Genomic DNA, 19,836 nt, shown 5'->3' with positions numbered 1-19,836 from the left:
CTCATGGCAATTTACTGTTCTAACTCTGCATTTTAAAAACAATAACACTGTAAATTTCAGTGACGGGAGGCGGTCGGTAATTCACCAGGGTCAGCGAAGAAGACGGTCCCCATATTCCGCTCCCTGTGAATTCATAGCTGTTCTAAGGCGAAACTCACTGGACCTCCACCGCCCAAGTACCAGGGCGCTGCGCCGCAGCTCAGACCTTAAGCGGCTTCTACAGCATCATGTTAACTTTCTTGCTAAAAGTTGGTGCTGGGTGGAATCCTAGAAGCTGTAGTATCACTTATTTATACCAGATCCAGGACCTGACAAATGGATATTTTACTGTTTATCTGAGGAACTTTTAAAGCAAAATATTATTCTAAAACTACAAATTGAACCTCATCACTATCCACCAAAGGAAGAAAAAAGTTGTAAGAAATGCGACTGAGTTCTGCTCCATACCAAAGAGCACCGACTCAAGGCCCAAAGGGCCTGAAAAGCTTGGGCCTTTCTTCAAGGCCCTTTACAACAGTATTAAGTAAAGGAATTGGAAAATTCTGAGATTAAGTACAACACACTTCACAGTCCTGTAGACTTCCTGAGTCCTGAAAAGGTGCTTCCTAAATATTAGGCAAGACAAAAAATTGATAGGACTTTGGACCTTGCAAAAGTTCAAAAGCTTTTAGTCTCCTGAATTTCTCTTCTGAAAGCAGCACTTACTAGCAAAGTTAACAGAAAAGTCAAGATATTTTCAAATGATTATGATAAATGTAGGTTGCTACACTGGAAAATTCTGGTTAAGAAAAAACATTGTACTGAATTCTCTGTAAATTAGTTCAATTTCCCAGTTCCTTTTGTCAAAATAGAGCTGGGCAGTCAGTTTGAAATTCGGACGTTGAATGAGTGACTTTTCCCAAATCCATCATCATCTCTGTCTATTGCTGTTTAGTCATCATTTTTTCCTGACCCAGAAAGAAGACAAAATTCTGTTTATTTACATAGTTTATTGTTGTAAACATTAAAATTGTCTTTCTCAAAGAAAGAATTTATCAGAAAAAAAAAATCAGCGTCTCTAACTGTCATACACCATAGAAAAAAAGGCAGTGACTCATATCATGTGCCATACTGGAAATATACAAAGAAAAATACTACAGAATATGGCAATATTAAAATTCTTACTCAAACATAAAATAATATATTAACTGACAATTTTAGACATTAAAAAAATTCAAAGTGCTCAGTAATTTCCAGGGAGTTATGTATATTATAAGCACTCTGGAAACAGTCAAAAGCTGCTGCATGCAAGTTTTGTTTAGCTTTAGACAACAAAATAATCAAGATATAAACTTTCTTTTATCAACATCAACGGTACATACAACACTTACAAACAAGGAATGTTGGACGGTGTTACAAACACTATGTGTCCCTTTTGTCAGGATTTTCTGATGTGTAATACTTGTGCCCACCTATATTACAATTGAGAAAATGTTTAAGCTCAGATAACTACCAATCTTTATAAAATCTAACAGACTACATAGTGTCTGAAATACTATTTATATAATATAGACATTACTGAAGTAGCAAGTGCCTATAACATTTTCAGCCTAGAATCAACATGCTGGTCCCTTTATTGTGTAGTTATTATTATTACTTTTTTTTGCAAACACACTTATCTTTTAGAATTTGTAATATTTATTCATAAATAGGCACAAAATAATTTTAAAAGCCAAACTGCATTGGGTAAATTTACAAGCCTTTGCCTTCTTCAACTCATGCCACCCACGCAACATTTAGTTTTACTATATATTACAGCTTTCTTTACAGCAGAAAACTTTGAAGTCTTTTAAAGGGCAATACTTGTGGGTTCCCTTACAATGTATATGTGCGTGTTTGTGTGTGTGTGTGTGTGTGTGTGTGTTATATTTGTCTTAACTGCAACAACCAAACGTGGCCAAACATTTCCCATACATTAGGAATCTTTCTTCTGAATATTAAACTGATTTTTAAACTGATAATAAAAAGTTTATACCACTGTATTGTGTGTAGTCCGTGTTCTAAATCCAGGATCCCCCGAGCCAAAATGCCCTTTCAGGTTCTGCCTGCAGGTTAGGAAATAACAACAGTTTTTTTGTTTTGTTTTGTTTTGTTTTGTTTTGTTTTTCTTTAGGAATCAAGGGGCTAGGGGGTTTATCGAAGGGGTGGGGGCCAGCTAGAGCTGAAGCAGCTCAGGGGGATATCTCTGCCCTTGTGACTTGCCCCCTTTGGATAGTTTTAGGTTTCTTTCCAGTTCCTTTGAAGTGCATGGGAGGAGATCTTAGAAAGGTAAAGTGTCCAAAAAAAGTTTGTCAATTATTGCTGGCGGTGGTACCAAATCTTCCAGTTTCAGGTAGAAAATGCGCTGTAGCCCCTGTGTGCAAAGGGTACGGAGTTCTGGGAGCTTCCCCAACAGTTTGGACAAATAGTTGGGGCGGTTCAACCCCCCATTATTGAAAGTCACGTGGTCTTTGAGACAATTTACAATCTTGTTTTGCAGTTCTTCCACTCTCTTGGGTTCCTTGAGCCCGTGTCTCTCTGCAGAAAACAATCAGAAACAAAAGAGGAATACAGAGGCAGTTAGCTAGCTGACAAGACCAAGGAGGATCGATGGCAAGGGAAAACCGGGACAATCTTGCTGGGCAGTTCTGGAGAAGTGCCCTGCACCTGTGGTACTGACCTGTGACCATAGCCAGGGCAGCAATGCAGGAGAAGGCAGATATGTCGATGTTCATATTCTGCAAGTTGGAGGAGAATTCAACAATGGAATCAATCCATTCCCCAAAGCCACGAACGCATTGCAACCTGTGCAAGACCACCCCATTGCAAAAGATGAGTTTACCCTCCACTGGGTTGGACCTGCAATTAATACCAAAGAGAGAGAGGGAGAAAAAGAGAGAGAGAAAGCTAAACAACTAATTACTTGAAGAGCAATAAATGAGGGATTTAAGAGGCACCTAATTACCGAAGAGTTAATAAAATGTAGACCAGTGGACCTTGAATGGGTTTAATTTCATATCAAGAACGCCCCCTACCCCACCTCCATTCCATTCATCCAAGACTTCTGGGCTCACTCCTTCCCTTCTCTTCCTTTGGTCTACTCTCCTTTCCCTAATTTTAACCTCTTTCATTTCCTATTCTGTTCTCTTCCTCCTCCCCTTTGTTTCCTTTTTTCTCTTTCTTTTCTTTTGTTGATTCCTCCCTTCCTCCTTTCCCAGCCTCCCTGATTGCCTCTTCAGTTACCTGTATGCTAATCGCAGCACAAACAGTTCTAAGAAAGCCGATTCAAAAAGAAGGTCCTGGTCGGCTTTGGGCAGGTCAGCGAAACCAGGTATCTTCTCGGCCCAGCCCCTGATGATCTCCATGGAGCCAGTCAGAAGATCATAGAATTGCTGGATATGCTGGGTGTCATCTCCACTCATCTGATAGTCAGGGTTCGCCTGGAACTGGAATTTCATTTTTAAAAGCACTTAATGAGGTTCTCTAAAATATATAACCCGTGAAATTGCTAACCCCAATTCTAGTAGGGGAGCCAGGTTTTTATAACAATTAAATCTCTCTCTGACCAGTACGGAAATTAGATGTTCTGGGGCAATTAATTCAATTAGGGATGGTGCTATGAGGTCGCTGCTTTAAATATGTAAATTACCATTTCCATACAGACTAAATACAGTGTCATCCAGCCCTGGGAAACGTTCATTCTTATCTCCACAAAACAATTGACACGTTAGTATTCATGCCAGTCCCAGAGTGGGTCTCTGAGCAGAGACGCCCTTTGCAAATCTTAATAAAATTGCAGTGACTTCTAGGTTTGCCTGACATACTTCCAATTAAAGCCCACACATTTCTCACAGCTGGGGTAAAAGAGAACTCTACTTGATCCTCCACCCCACTGCCATTCCTCACACCCTCTCTCTTCCCCTTCCCAGACCCCCACGCAAGCCCCCACCCTGACAGTGCCAGACAGGATGAGGATTAAAGCGTCTCAGTGTAAGATTAGGGATAAAATCCAAGGGGGGGGCCTTTTGCACCACCTCTGGTTTGGGCATCAGAGGCATTAGTGTGTGAGTATGTGTGTGTGTACGGTGGCAGTGGGAAGGGGGCTCGCAGGGATTTTGACCCCTGTGGCCTAATTTCTTCTCTTCCTTCCTCTGCCCTGTCTTCATGTCCATACCCCCAGCAACAGAGTTTGAGTGTCGGTCTGTCTCCTGTGGCTCTGCCCAGTGAAACCACAGCCTTGCTTGTCTCCTTTATCCCTTGAGTCTGGGGGTTACTGATGGGTGTGGGGAGGGGGGTCCTGCCCATCCGTGGGTTTGTCCACATGATACCCCCGCCAGCTTCTTACCCTGGAATAGTCCAGGCTGGTCATAGCCGGGTTGGAGTCGACATGGGCCCTGACGAGGGCACTGATCAGACTCACCGGGGGCGAGGGGGGAGAGGGCTCCTGTGGGCTCTTCGGTTTCGAGGGTAAACGACCTCTCCGGCCTTTTAAACTGTCCGTGCGAACCACTGCAAAGAAAGAGCCGGGTGAGCACCGCTTTTGCAAGCGGGACCCAGCTGCTACCGCAGCCCCTCCCGGGGGAAGGCCGCAGCCGCGGGGCGCCCGGCCCGGCGGCGCAGGGCCCACTGCTTGTAAAACCTTTACTGTCGAGAAGCATAAAAAATGCGGGGTTGTTTTATGTCTTTTTTCAGATGGGTCGTATAGTTAAAGAGGAGAAGAGCCTGGCGGCTTTCTCCAGTGCTGGCTGGGCAAGCAGGCAGCTAGCTGCTGGGTCGTGGAGGCCGGACATGGATTGGGGGAACCGGGAAACCTCCGGCTCTGATAGTGGAAAGTAGGGTTGGGGTAGGAACCGCGGTTTCACAGGGCACAGGCTGAGGGGTCGGCTGCTTGCAGGAACCTACCTTCTTTGACCATCCCAACAGCCAGGCACTTCTGAAATCGGCAGTACTGACAGCGATTCCGGCGCCGCTTGTCCACTGGGCAGTTTTTATTTGCTAAACATACATATTTTGCGTTTTTTTGCACCGTGCGCTGCAAAAGGAGACAATAGAGGCCTAAAATTATTTTTCTCTTTAAAATCCAGCAACCCAGGGAATCCAGAGACAATTTCTAAAGGCTGAGGTCTACACTCCCTCCCCACAAACAAACACATACACACAACTCCTTTTATTTTTTTTCCTTTTCCTCTTCCTTCTCTTTTTCTTTTTCCTCCCCCCACCCCGCCCCCAACCCCAGGGCATGTTACAGAAGAAAATTGATAGCGTTAACATTTGAGCTAACCTTGCCGCTCCTTGCTGTGTTTTATATGCCAAGAGAAGGAGAAGGAAACGCTCAGTAAATACAAATCCGTGGGCATTCATATTATTTACATTCCTTGGAGACCTTCTCTATTTAAAATGATAAGATTATTCAATCAGGATGGAGAAATAAAGAGATCACTTAATTTGACCATAGGGAATTCTGTTCCACTTGGTTAGCTCAGACACGGTTCTCTGTCCTAACCAATTTCAATCTGAGCAGAGAAGACAGCTCCGAGCACATGCAAATGACCCTTTTCCAACTCCCGCCGCAGCAACTTGGGGCGGAGGCCTGCCGGGTCGGCTACGTGCGGGGGATGCGACCCCGAGTCTCCCAGTCTTCCTACTTCCCTTTATCAGGCACCCGGATGCCCCCACCTCAGCCTGTGGGTGGCTGCAGGGCAAACTGTGCGGACCCCGGGAGTTGGACAGTCGGGAACCAGCTGGGGCTGGACTGTTTGGACCCAGGCAGAGCGCGCTCGCTGAGGCTCCGGACACTAGGGGGCCCCTACCTGTCTCCTCTGCCCCTGTCCTTGCTCACCTTAAAGAAACCTTTGCAGCCCTCACAGGTGCGAACGCCGTAGTGTTGGCAGGCCGCGTTGTCCCCGCACACGGCGCATAACCCCTCGTTAGAGGGAGAGCCCCGCGACGGCGGTGAGGGCACCTGCGTGTCGAGCAGCTGCGACGCGTGGCCGATCTGCAGGCCAGGGAAGCCCATGGACGCGGGCTTTCGGATGGGGTTGGGCACAGCGAAGGTCTGCCCGTCCACCACGTGGTGGCTACCCGCCGGCTCCGGGTTCATGGGAACATGCAGGGGCCCGTCGAAGCGCATCTGGCAGCTAGACACCGGGGTGCCAGGGGGCGACTGCTTAAAGGAGAAGAGGGAGAGTCGGGAGACCGGCGTTTTCCTCTGCTCGATCATGTGCGTAGTGGCCACGTAGTTCTGGTGGAAGTTGTGGAGGGAGCCTGGGTCGTCCCACATGGGGCCGTGCTGCACCTGGAAGCCCGGGGTGGTGGGCGTCGGGGGCGAGGAGGGCTTGTAGTAAACCGACCCGGAGTGCGGCATCATCTCCTCGGACTGGGGGGGCAGGTGGCTGTGTTGCTGGTAGTTGTGCATCTGAATGTCTTCTACCTTAATGGAGGACTGCTGTCCGGACAGGGGCATTTGGTACAAGCAAGGTGGCTTGACGTCGTAGCCTGTGCTGTAGTTGTCCATAAAGGTACTGAAGCTGGGGAGAGAAGTGGTGGCAGTGATTTCAGTGTTGGTGAGGTCCATGCTAAACTTGACAAACTCTGGAGTTAAGAAATCGGAGCTGTATTCTCCCGAAGAGTGGTAACTGTAGTTCTGAGAAGCGGGGCTGGCTCCTTGAGGCGAGGACCCATACTGCGCCTGAACACAAGGCATGGCTGGAAATGAAACAGGGTAATATACACTCAGCCTGGTCAACTGAACACTTTCTCCCGGGCTCGGGCACACCTGGAGCTACACCAGCAGCTTGCGGCGATCAGAGAGCATGTAGGGGCGCGAGAGGAAGGGTGGCGAGCGAATGCTGCGGAGCAAAACAGTGCAGGGCATGGAAAGGCTGATCAAATAAAGACCCAGAGCTAGAAAACTACTGAGGGTCTCCATTCCCGCATATTTCCAAATGCCTCCCCCTTCACCCCCTTTTATGGACAATCCCGCTAAAATGAACCTTTCGTCTGAAGCACGGGTTCAGCAAGCTCATTCTAGAAATGAAGTTGAATTGCCCAACGAGAAAGTTGTTCCAAAAGGCAATGGGTCGGGGAAAACCTTAAGTTACAGGGTTTGTTGAGGAAGATCGTGTAGCCCTGTGTCTTGATACTTGGGGAACTCCCGGGAGGGAAAGAAAGAAACCAAGTTGCACTAACCTTCAGCCGAGTTACTGGCGTTTTCGAGGAAATTAAAGGTGGACAGTGTCGTAATTCAATGAAGGACAAAGTTTCCAAGATTTTTAGAAAAGCAGTGGGAACTCCAGCCTGTCAGATCTCCTTCCTGAAATACAGACACAGAAAGCTTCAGGGTGATTTTCCGCCAGGCATATGTGGACTCACCAGGCAGGCCCTTCTATGCCTTCTGTGATTGTTTCATTGGAAATTTGTGTGCAGCCTTCACCAAACTTGGCAGTTGAAATGAATGTGTAAAAGAGGTGACGGGGAAACAACAGAAAATGCCACCCATTGCCCTATGTAAATCTTTCAGAGAGAGAATTCTGAAGGAGCAAAGGTATTCCATGTACTTAATACTTATTATGTAATAAATTAGCCCCTTTGCTAGGGTGTTTGGGGGTGGTGGAAGAGGAGTGTCATTTCCATTTTAGTTTAATTCAGATCCGAATAAGAAGAAACTAGAGTTTAATAAAATATAGCATTGGAACCTACTCAATTTTTTTTTCTTTGGTGAAATTGGTTTTTCTTTGGGGAGAAGGGAAGAAAGTAGAAGTCAAGAATATAAAATTTTCCCCTCCACACGAGTTCCAAAATGTTAGCAAGGCCTGGGCAGCCCCGAAGGCAATCTGATTGGAAGCGGCTGGCTTGCCTAAGTGCTTTTGACAGGGCACTAGGATTAGGGATACAGGTGAACTGGCATTCACTTCTCCAGGAAGCTTATCTTTCAACATCTTTAATGGCCAAAGGGTGGGAACATAGAACCCTACTTTTCCAGGAGCATCTTAGGTCAATTGCAGAGGGTGGGCAATGCTGCTTATCTAGTGTTGGCACCAAAGTTAGAAGCGCTTCCAACCATAGCAAGCTGAACACCTTCCCTATACAGCCTTCCACAGTCTGCCTGCTTGCTGGAACAAGGCATTCTTGTATCTTAGTAATTTTCAGATGTTCGCACTTGGAAGGCATTCTAAAGCATAGACAATCTTACTACTAGTGAAAAAGAAAGCCAAACATCCACTCCTTCTGTTCTCCTTATGCCCCCCTCCAGAATCTTTCTTCATGGGGGAGGGAGGTTAACCAGAAAAAGTAGAAAGAAAGAAGACACTTGACCGCGCCCCTCCCCCCCTCTCCCAGCCCTTGAGAGATATGCCTGTGCTAGATATTAACCCCCTGGTAACTTCACAGCTTCATAACTGAAGTCTTTACATATTCTCTGTTTCTCTCCGACATATTCACATACACAAGCGCGGCATAAGTCAAACCCAGAAATTTCAGGCAACTTAGTAACAGGACACTCTACGCCCCGCTCCCCCCTTACTCAACAATAGCCAGGAAACGCTGGCACGCTGGCCAGTCGCGGTGACACAGTTCCCAAGCAACACGTAAAGAACTTTCTCTCTCCCTCTTACTTTGTGGGCAGCGTTCAGGCCCCTCTCACTCAGGACTTGGAGTCCCTGTATCCAAAGGCCACAATCAATTCCGCACTAAGAGCAAACTTTGCGCACATTTCCGCGGGCAGGTCCGCAGCTCCCCGAACTATGCAAGTCTCCTTTCCACGTCCACCAATGAGGAGCGTGGAAGCCTATGTTGGGAGCCAACTCTCCGCTACCGCCACAGCTAGGATACGGAAAATGCCCTCCGTAGCTGCGAGCACCTACTTCCCATTCTCCGGCCCCACTCGCGCTCCGCGCCTCTGGCGCCCACTTCCAGAGAACGTGTACCACACATATGGAAAGAAGAGACGTGCAAAACAAGGATAAAAAAAGAACGCGACTGCACAGGCTGCACTACTCACTTAGGAGTTCACCGCGTCTCTCTTCATTCATTCAACTCCGCCGAAGTGTAGTTCCCTCTGGGAGTCCGGGTGCAGGGTCGGGGAGGGGTGGGCGACAGGGGCGAAGGGACCCGAGACGCTTAGAGCTGGGAGGGAGCAGGGGAAGGCGGCCAGCTGGGCTGGCGTGCGGGACCGCGGAGCCTTGCGCTAGCCGCCGGGCGGACTGGCCCTGGCCGCCAATGTGCCTTTGTTTATGTGGCTCGCACTGCCGCTGCCAACATGCACCTAAAGTCTCCGCGCGTCAGCGCGCGTCAGCAGCCCGTCGCCCAATCGCCGCGCCGCGGCTCTCCCCAGACTCCTGGCCGGCGCTCGCTTTGGTATATTTCCGACCTGACGTCACGAGCAGGGCTGATTTTAAGGTGGGAACCGCTCTGGGTTCACCTTGGTAGCTAGCTTGGTTTTTCTTTTTCTTTTCTCTCACTTTTTTTTTTTCCGAAAGAGGTGTGACCTCTCCACTCAGGTCCGCGCAGCCCACAGAGGCGCAACATCTCACCCACCTCCCTAAACCCGTGCGCCACCTTTGCCGCCCCGCCGCTCACACGTGGGGGAGGGTGCAACAAAAGCCGGGCGGAAGGGAACCCTGGCGTGAGCCAGGTAACCAGCACCTGGAATCGCATGGGATGGGGTGCGCCTGGCAGCGCCCTAACCTCACCCACCCACAATTGTCACCACCATTAGTGGAATCGCGTACACATGTCCGATGACACGAGACGCTCAGAGGGCTCAGGCATTTGGGATGGGATTTCCCTAGCCCGGTGCATCTTCCTCTTCTCCCTTTTCCTGTCCCTGGCCGCCTCCTCCTCTGGCATCTCTCTCTCTCTCTCTCTCTCTCTCTCTCTCTCTCTCTCTCTCTCTCTCTCTCTCTCTCTCTCTCTCGGAGTCAAAGGTGGAAGGGACTAGGTAGGGGCTATTTCTGTTCCTTTCTTTCCTTTCAGTGCCCACGTGCGAATGAGGACGTGTGCGTGGGAAAAAGAGTAGAGGGGAAGGGAGGGGGTAGGCAGTGATCCAGCCCTTCAGGGACCCCAAAAGTCAGAGTAAGGCGTCGTCCACTTTCAATTTTGCACACAATGCAGCCGAGCAGCGGGCAACAGGTGCGCCTTCTGCAGAAAGATGCTCCAATCTCACCTTTTGCCAACTCTAATACTTTAGACACTCCTCGATGCCCTCCAACTCCAACCCTTCCACAAGTTTAAGGTAAATAAATCGACCCTCCTCTAAAGCACAAGGGCTCTCACGGTTTCCACCTGCGAGCCAAAAGGGAAAGAGAAAACATGGGAAGAGAGGGTAGATAGAATAGCTCCGCTAAGCTCTCCCAGTAGAGGGGCCTTGGCAGGCTGTGGGAGCGTGTCGCACCCCCACAGCCTTCCGAGTCGCCGCCAACTCCGTTTAGCAAGTCAATCCACCCGCCACGCTGAGGGCGCAAGGCGCTCTCTAGCAAAGAAAACGACGCTTCTCCAAGGAGCGAACCCCCTTGCGGGTCCCTCGGCCGTAGCTGGGCGGGCCTTTGAGGGCTTCTCCCGCGGGGCTGAAAGAGGCAGGGATGAGGGGAGGGAGGGAGGGTTCGGGGGCGTCTTCCCTCTCTGCAGGCACGGTTCCAGCCGCCCCGCCTCCCTCGTCGGGGCGCGCTTCCAAGCTGCTGGGGCGCTTTTGTAACTCCCCTCCCCCATCCTGGTATTCCTGGTATGGGCCGAAAGCGCCATGGAACTATCCGCGCTGCTGAGCTGCTCAGCTCTAATCTGCACCTCCGCCTTTGCGGGTTCCCCGCCTCCTCCTGTTCCCCTGAGGCTGGAGAGGCTTAGCCATTATGTGCCCTGCGACCGCTCTGGGAAGCCGCAGGCTCTTCTGCACAGCAATTTCGGGAAAACCTACGTGACCACCTTAAGTTTCCCCCAGATGTTGCGACTGCCGCTACTGCTACCACCGCCGCCGCGGCTCGGCGGTGCCCTAGCGGGCGCGAGAAAAAATAAGACCAGGAAGTGTGTGTGTGTGTGTGTGTGTGTGTGTGTGTGTGTGTGTGTGTGTGTGTGTGTGTGTGTGTGTGTGTGTGTGTGTGTGTGTGTGTGTGTGTGTGTGTGTGTGTGGTGGCGGGTGAGGCTGTGTGAGTAGGGAGGTTAGGGGAGGAAGGCGAAGAATAGCTTATTAGCATGAGCTCGGTAGCGTCAGAGACCCGTGGGCAGAAGCGATTCCACGCGAACGAAAGGGAAAAAGTGAGAGTTTGGAGAGCAGGGGAGAAGGAAAGGGGTGGGGGTGGCGGTGACGCAGGGGCGCAGGCATTGACGCACCCGCTCGGCTGGGCCCAAAATAGAAGCAGCTCTAGCTCGGTGGCGCCCTCCCGGGTTCCCTTCCCCTTCCGCCAGGGAGCAAGCGGGCCTCGGCCAGGGGAAGCTTTCCTTGATCCCAGCGGAGGGTCAGGCTCCCGGTAGCTATTTTCAGGCAAACTCAAGCGCAGCCACGCTGGGGTGGCAGTTATTATTTTTTAATATATTCCTAGGAAAGCGGAGCCCAGGAGAACTTTAAGGTTGTGACTGTTACCCTCTATACACAAATAGGCACATCTAAGTAGATGCATTTCCTCCGCATTGCCCCCTCCCTTAATGCCATTAAAAAAACAAACAACAAAAAAGCACTTGGCTTTTAGCGTGGGTTGAATCTGAGGACAACTTGAGAATTTTCTCCCAGAGAGTGGAAAAGTGTTCTGGAGTACTTAAAATGAGCTCCAAGGAAGACATACTGTGATGTCTGTGATATTCTGTAACAGCAACCTGTCGAGAGACTGGTTTCTTGATAACAGAGCCTTTGCTCAAGTCTTAATGCACTCAAGATGGAGAGGCAGTTTCCACAGCAGCTTATTATAATAATTATTTTTAACTGGGAATGAAGTGATTAAATATAACATTAAAATAAGAGAAAAGGTGAACTTTTTCCTTCTATCCTACAATCCGTAAAAGAGTTCTCTGGTCTCTTCCAAGTCCTATTCTAGTTCCTAGGAAGAGTTACTTCTTAGGAAAACACACCGGATGCAAGACTGAAAAACTCACTTAAACCAATTATTGGACAAGCTACTTCTTAGGTTGGCGTTTTTGGTAGGACTCGGGTGTGTTCGAGGTGATAAGGATCTAGCACAGGCATCAGAAACTGTGAAGACGGACCACGCCAAAACTACATACTCTTGTTTCCCCACCAAATTCTGATGGAACGAAATCTCAGTAGAACCGCCCATGTCTGTAATTGATAGATCCTGTCAGTAGGGGGCCCGACTCCACAACGTTCGGGAGGATCACACACACACACACACACACACACCACACCACACCACACCACACACCACACACACACACCAGCTATTTACTACTTAGGCCAAGCCAGAGGAGAGCATGCTGCAGGCCCAAATATTCATATTGTGGTGGAATTCATAAATAACTACAAATCATTGATTCTCTTCTATTTTTTTCTGGGAAATGGAAACAGTTTAATACATGGAATTAGGTTCACATTAGATTTTCTTTATTTCCTCCTGCTCATGTTTCACTTACTGTTAGGTCACAGGGGAAAAAAATCAAAATGGTAATAAAATCTCTCATTTTATCACCAAGCAGTTCAAACTGGCATACAGTTTGGAAAAATGAAAGCATGTTTTAAAGTCCTATGATTACATGTTTAAATAAATTATAGTTTAGAAGAGGATTCCTGTGGGTGTATTTGCTAGTACATAAGAGAATGCTTTTGTGCATAGACATTTAATTACACACATAATGGAATCAAAATGTAGAATTGAACAACCTTTTAGAAAATGTTAAAATGATGCTTTAGGCTAAAAGAAACTGAAATTCTGTATTTATATGACTGGAAGCCTTCAAGATTCTTGAACATAAATAGATTCCTGAATATAAACTATTTTATAACTCAATTAAAATGACAATAATGTTTTTGGAGGACTCAGAATCTAATTTTAAATTATTGCCATGTATGAATGTGTAAAGTTACCCCAAAATGATGGTTTATTTCCTTAACAATTTAAAATAAATTAGAGTAAAAATTGACCCTATCTGTAAGTAACTCCTTGTTTTGAAACCAACTAAAATAAATTTAAAATTATTATTACTGTCAATATATACTACTATTCCATAACCTCAGGAAAGCATTTAGGAAAGTAATGCTACTATATTATCTTTTATCATAGCAGAACATATTGGCACGTGTATGGAAAAATATTTTTATAAAAAAATCAATATAATGAATACATACACTCACATATAAACCAAAGCATTTTATTTTGCACATGTCTAGGCAGATTATACTTAATAAAATTGAGCTTTTGGTATAATTTAAAAAGCAAACATGGATGTAATCCCATAGGATTTTCTATCTTAATGCATGGAAAAGGGGCCTTTAGGGATTTATTTCACTAGTCTCCCAAAATGAACTCAGAGTAGCCCTTAGAATTCAGATATAGTGAATATACAGTACATACATGTTACGAAGTAAGAGGTAAGGTAACTTTAGGACATTCCATAATAAAATTACTTAATAGAACGTACTTTAAACATAAAAATGAGATATATATTTTAAGTTACATTTGGACAAACTGACATTTATGGCATTCGTTGCCATTTGGCAGGAAGTTTTACTTTAGTCATAGAAGAAAAACATTTTTACTTTGAAAAAACTCAGTTTCTGAAAATACAAAATCCTTTTTCTATATTGAGTGTTTTTGTTTTTTTGCTTTTGCCATTTCATTTGCATTAACAGAAAATTAACCAACCAATAATTTGTTCTGTTCTTATAGGATGCTTAGAGAACAAGTTAATTGCTTAGCTGATATTCACATTTTGGGTAGTTGTGGCTTTTATTCATCTCATTTTTCTCTAAAAAATCACAACACAAAGACTTTAAAAATTCTTTCTTCCTTCTAATCAGAACTCAGTTCTAGAAATGTGTAAAGATGTGCAGAAGAAAGCTGGACTTTTTCTCTAGAAGCATCTACTTGTAAATTAAAATTATAAAACCGAACATATGGTAAACCCTCATGCCACTCAAAAAGTATTTTGCATAATAAAAATCTTTCACTTTTTTCTCTACTGCTTGACTATCAGAAACCATCTCTTACATACTTGCTTTTAAATTAAGCACTTAATATTTTCTTTTTTATTGTGGTAAAATACACATAACATAAAATTTAACCATCTTAACCATTTTTAAGTATACAATTCAGTGGTGTTAAATACATTCACACTGTTGTGCACCGATCACCACCATCCATCTCCAGAACTCTCATCTTATAAAACTGAAACTCTATAGCCATTAAACAATAACTCTCCATTTTGCCCCCTTCTCAGACCCTGGCAATTACCAGTATTTTCTTTTGTAACAATTCTTTTTGATTAAGCGAGTTTTGGGTTTAGATTTCATTGCTACTTTCAATAAACATGGGAGTCATTACAATGTATGAAGTCCTAAAAAGCATTTTTAAAATTGTGAAAAATAAGTTGCTATATGCTAAAAAAAAATATCTGGGACACTTGAAATTTTAAAAGTAGCTATTAACATTAGTAACCATTACAGTGTTATATAGCATTTTCTTTAAGTAGATAAAAAAATATACACTTTGCAATAGTTTTTATATGTGTATCTTAGCTGGCTAGTTGTTGTTTTATTTTTAACGATAAAACAACTACTTTATGATTCTTTCCTCAAACAAACTGGTGGACGGGAACTTCTCAGTTTAATAAAAAATAAAGATATGATATTTATATATTACAACAAAGACATATATGCCTGTTTTCTCATCATAATTCTGCAATTATCAAGCCTACAATTTTAACACTACAAAAGTAACTTATAGCAAGGACCCTTGTGGTGATAAGTAATAAATCTAATTACCATTTCCTTTGAATAGATGTAATACAAATTTCACTGCTCACTTAAAAGTTCTAAAGTTAACAGCATAAACTTGAAGTTCAGTAATTAAGTAATCCTTATATAGACACTTATTAAAGTATTTATACATATTATCTTAAATCTACATCTATCATTTTGCCAATTAAAATTAGGACTTTAATTGCAATTAAGTAATTTAATTGCCAATTGAACAGCAAAATTGCTAAGTGACTAATTTTAATGCCTATTTTAATTACCAATCATGACTGGGGAGGGAGCTAATCAAGTTACATCAAGCAGTACCAGAGTAATGATGTGAAGAAAAAAAAAAAGTAGAACAAACATTCAAGGCAACATGCTTTGAAAAAAAGAAGCATAAATTAAATAAATGCAAACACAATCTTATAAATGTATAAAAATACTGTATTTCAATATCTGAATACAGAACATGAAAGAGAGAACAAGGTTAATTAAAGAAGCCCCTGTCAATCTTCAAAGTAAGGAAAACAAGGTCAAATTTGTATGTGGTATTTACACGGCACTCACACTAACCAAGATAAAAACAAAACTGCACATAGCTGAGAAGAAAAGACTGTTTCCTACTTGACTAGTTAAACATTTACAGATTGACAGTTTTAAAAAAAATTCTTTAAAAAATGAAATGCTATAAAAGAGAGAAATAAGTTTGCAATGCAGCAATGTGGGGTTTAAATCTAAACAGCAAACAGGGCCAGTGCAGTGGGGCTATACACTCCTTCCTGCTGGCTCTCCTCCCTACACCCTTTAATTTAAATGAAGAGTTCTATTAAAGGCCTAATGCCTATCCATAACTTGTCCCATGTCACCTTGAGAAATGCAGAAATCTGCCCTATTTTAAATGTTTTAAAATATTCATGAGTAAAAACCATAAGAAAGCAACTAAGGTTATATCACAATTAAAATTACTTACAGCATGGGGGATATACCTTGTCCTAATAGTATTTCTTCATTTTTCAGTTAAAACAAACATACCAGCTCAAGATAAAGGCAGTAAACCACCAGCAGGCAACCAGAAATACTAGTGAAAATCTTCTTGGCCAATACAAACACATTTTCAAAAGTTTTCATATCCAAACTAATTCTCAGATTAGCAACATGGAAGGGCAATATTGAAAGAGAGAGGTGGAGTTGAAAGCTCAAAAAAATAGAAAGTGATTCCCTGATAGACAATAATAATGCTAATATTTTCCAGCTATAGGGATCGCCTTTCAGACAGCCACCTCATTTAGAGTAACAATAGAAATCCATCAAATCTTCAAATAAAATAAAAGCCAAGATGCAAGATACATATCTTGGTTTTGTTACTATATATGTATACCAAAAATACACATAGTTTATGTCTACAAAAGGGCCGGAAATTATTCATGAACTAAATGTAATCTTATAACTTGAGAAAAAGCAAATAGTGCTGGTTAGGATTTTATTTACTAATGGACTTGAATTCTGAAATGAAGCACAACAGGACCTTCGCCCTGGCTTTTGAAGGAACACATTAACAATCATAAGGCCTAACAAAAGGCTGTAATATCTGCTCATGACTATAACAGCTTTATAAGGTGAGTTCTGTGTGGCTGATTGGAGCACACAGTCACTGTCTATTCAGAAGTCATGGAGATGGAGTCATTATTGAGAAGATCACTACTGATCAAGGCTAAAATTCATTGAGTGCTGATGTTACAGAGAGAAGTAAAATCTCAGCCATTGAAAGATTTCCAAAAATAGCCCCCAGAAAAGGTTGCCATAACTCGGATATATCTTAATTTGTTCTGTATAACATTTTCAGCTATACACTAAAGATCTTATATTATTTGATAATAATTATCAAAATTGTTGCTCAAGAACTAAGTATTAGGTTGGTGCAAAAGTAATTGCGGTTTAAAAGGTTAAAAATAATTGCAAATACCGCAATTACTTTTGCACCAACCTACTAAATTACCAACCATTACAAAAGGAGAAACATCTTGTAATTTCAAAATGATTCTGAAAGGACATGACAAACTTTCAAAATGTTAACTTTCTGAAGCTTGATATGACTGAGAATATATACTTTTTTAGACGGTTTATGTCTATTTTGTGTATTTTGCTAGTCTATCAGTTCACATGAATTAATGTGGTTTACATATTGTTGGAAGCACAATCTTTTAAAAGTTACCATGTCTATAGCTTTCGGATATCTCTTAATAGGTAAAAGGGAAAAATGTTGTAGTGAGTTATTTTACTTTTTTTACCCTTAAGTTTCATGTTTTTCAGTGTTGCCTCTGCATTAGTGAAGGAAAAAGGAAGGATACAGTAAAAGACACCATGTCTATAATCTGAAATTAGAGACAATAAATTAAACATATTGTTAATCACCAGGATATTTAAAAATAAGACCTGTGAATATTACAGAATCATTTCACTAGGATCTAAACAATGACCTCAGTATGCTGTCACAGACATGAGGGGGAGGAGTGGTGGTGGTGGAAAAAAATGACCAGTACCACCGCATACATGATTCAAGTTGATGTAGACACACTGTATGTGTGGGGGTGTGTATAGAAAAGGGTTTGCTGAGGAGGTCCTCCTCATATTTCATATTTCTAAGCACTGTTTTCTGTAAGTTACTTTCCAAAGTTTAAGAATGAGGTTTTGTTTTAAACATAATTTCAAAAAGTTTCATGAATGGATTTAGGAGTTATATTGAAAGGACCTGCAGAATACCTATTTTTCCTAGGAGTCCTTTAATTTTCTGGGTTCTAAAAGTCTGGTGTTCCTAAAAATTGCTAACTCTTAAGTAACTAACTCTGGGAATCATATTTTCCATTTCTTCACACCCTCATAGATTACTAGTTGGTGGTCTGATTGGCCATTTCCAAGACAACAGTTTTGCTAAACTTTATAAACTTTGTATCATCCAGAGGTGGGAGGGGGGAAGGCAATACAGAAACAGATTTCACACCAGAATGATTTGACAGATCCCCTCAAACTACAAATAGATGTAGAATTTGAAATGTGGCTCTGTAGCTCAATTTATATCACAGAAACTGTGAGATGCTATCTTCATGTTGTTACAACGTATCAGGTCAAGGGATATAAATTGTACCAGGTAATTCATTTTGCCGTTCAGAGAGCCATTAAGTTCCTCCCAGAATATATGTGATTGATATCCCTGGAGGTGAAAGGCTAAAAGAACCATATGGCAACATGTTGCATTCCGTATGCTATCTGCCCATCCGTGCTTAAGCTGCCATTAGCAACATCTGTACTTTACGGAAATCCAGCTGCGCCGACGCCGGCTGACGGAATTGTACTTGGGGGGGAAATCTAGTTTAGCGCCATTAACTTGAGACTTAGAGTCTATCTACCAGGACGGATGGAAGCTTTCACAATTAGACGAGACGACACAAATGCTTTATTAAAGTTTAATTTTGAACTCCCAATTAGCGAAACTGCGTTACAAATCGATTGCAATTTCCTAGAAGGCAGAGCAAGTTCTCTGCCTGCCTGCCACGTGCGAGAAGCTCCAGAGTAAGCTTTCCCAGCTCCCGGCAGCTGAAAGGGGAGGGTTCAGAGCTGGTCACCGCATCCCAGGATGTCCCTAAAATCCTTGCCAGTCCCTCCTTCCGCAGTACGGGGGCGTAAAGGAACAAATTCCGCAGGGGGGGGGGGGCGGCGAGAGGGGAGGACTCCAAAGTCCCAGGCTACCGGAGGGAAGCAATGGGTGAGAGTGGGTGGGGGAGGGGCGGCTGGAGGCTGCGGGGGGGTTGGGATGTTCACTAGCATCTTGGCCTTTCCGGAGGAGCCTCATCTAGTCACGCAGAAGTTTCTCTTTCGCTCTTCGCGCTACACACCCACATTGGCTTCCTGCGCTCAGGCCAGAAGGACGGAGGAGTTCGGCGATTGGAGTCCCGGAAGGATTGTCGGGCGTTCACACCCAGCCCAGCTACCCTCCCCCACTCCAAACAAAGCCCCGTTCTGGGTCCAGGATACGTTACCTGCCCGGCGCTCCCGGCCCCTCGGTCACCGCATCCCCCGCTGGGCGCGCCTTGTGTGGATCCCGCTCCCCGGGACGCAAAAAGTGGTTGCCCCCGGCAGGTTAACCCCCCTCACTCACCGGGTTAGGGGGGAATGGGGAAAACGGGGTAAGTGCAAGCGGAGGCTGGGACAAAGGGAACTTACTGATAAAATAAAAAATAAATGAATAAATAAGAGCAGCTGGCGGGGTCCAGTCCCGGCCTGGGGCAGAAAAGGCAGGTCACCATTCGGGGGGTCGCAGGAGGGAGGGAGGGGTGTCGGGGAGCGGCCACCCGCCCCCCTCCCCCAGCCCCCAGCGGCGGCGGCAGCTGCACACACAGGAGCCCATTGTCGAGGGCGCCCAGCGCGCAGTCCCGTGGACTCGGCCCCGCGGCCAAGCGCGTCAGCGGCCCCGTCAGCCCGGCCGGGCTCCGTGACGCGCGCGCAGCCCTCTCTATAAATAACCCGCCGCCGGGAGGCTCGGGCTGCTTTCCAGTGACGCCGGGGGCGAGGCGCGGGAGGAGGAGGGCGTAGGAAACAATAAAACCGCCCGCCGACCTCCCCAGCCTCCCTCCGCCCTCCGGCGGCCTCCCCCTAGCCTCCCCGCCGTGCTCCCCAGGCCCCGCACGGAGAAGTCGCTAGCGAGCGGGAAAGACCGAGCAGAGCCAGCATCCTCCCATCCTGGTGGGACAACCGAGGGTCGGCACCTAACGAGGATTACTTCCACGCGGGGGAACGGGAGGCAGGAGGGAACTTGGCCACGAGTTTAGAAAAGGGGTCGAAGTACTTACTCCCAGATTGATTTAGAACACTTGAAGCTTTTTCTCTGCTCTCCCACACCCATTCTAGTACGGATAGGCTGTGTGTGTGTG

At 45.0% G+C, this 19,836-nt stretch overlaps 1 protein-coding gene across 8 annotated transcripts; it reads right to left on the bottom strand.

Annotated features, from left to right (window-relative positions):
* Window positions 1-969: 969 nt before the first annotated feature.
* On the bottom strand, window positions 970-19,079 carry NR4A2 (nuclear receptor subfamily 4 group A member 2). 8 transcript variants are annotated; one of them, XM_033112894.1, is made up of 9 exons: window positions 18,946-19,039; window positions 17,200-17,283; window positions 7,207-7,330; window positions 5,858-6,723; window positions 4,921-5,050; window positions 4,364-4,527; window positions 3,262-3,464; window positions 2,699-2,877; window positions 1,034-2,556 (listed from the first exon to the last, which is right to left on the bottom strand). In XM_033112894.1, the coding sequence occupies exons 4-9, from the start codon at window positions 6,719-6,721 to the stop codon at window positions 2,300-2,302; spliced, it is 1,797 nt and encodes a 598-aa protein (XP_032968785.1). In that variant the 5' UTR covers window positions 6,722-6,723; window positions 7,207-7,330; window positions 17,200-17,283; window positions 18,946-19,039; the 3' UTR covers window positions 1,034-2,299. The 8 variants fall into 8 exon arrangements, 7 of the variants coding, with proteins under 7 accessions (XP_032968783.1, XP_032968785.1, XP_032968786.1 ...); XM_033112899.1 differs by lacking the exons at window positions 17,200-17,283; window positions 18,946-19,039 and adding an exon at window positions 9,017-9,235 and having other exon boundaries at window positions 2,327-2,556; window positions 2,699-2,756; window positions 2,861-2,877; XM_033112892.1 differs by lacking the exons at window positions 17,200-17,283; window positions 18,946-19,039 and adding an exon at window positions 9,017-9,251 and having other exon boundaries at window positions 970-2,556.
* Window positions 19,080-19,836: the final 757 nt, after the last annotated feature.

The sequence above is a fragment of the Rhinolophus ferrumequinum genome, chromosome 8, assembly GCF_004115265.2.
Source record: "Rhinolophus ferrumequinum isolate MPI-CBG mRhiFer1 chromosome 8, mRhiFer1_v1.p, whole genome shotgun sequence".
NCBI lineage: Eukaryota > Metazoa > Chordata > Mammalia > Chiroptera > Rhinolophidae > Rhinolophus > Rhinolophus ferrumequinum.
This window is presented reverse-complemented; position numbering and strand designations above follow the sequence as displayed.

Coding starts and splice junctions, on each gene's coding strand:
- NR4A2 (XM_033112895.1), bottom strand. CDS start 6,721: ATGCCTTGTGTTCAGGCGCAGTATGGGTCCTCGCCTCAAGGAGCCAGC. Junction 5,051..5,857: donor GCTGCAAAGGTTTCTTTAAG/GTGAGCAAGGAC, acceptor CTCCTTTTGCAG/CGCACGGTGCAAAAAAACGC. Junction 3,465..4,363: donor CCAGCCTGGACTATTCCAGG/GTAAGAAGCTGG, acceptor ATGAAATTCCAG/TTCCAGGCGAACCCTGACTA.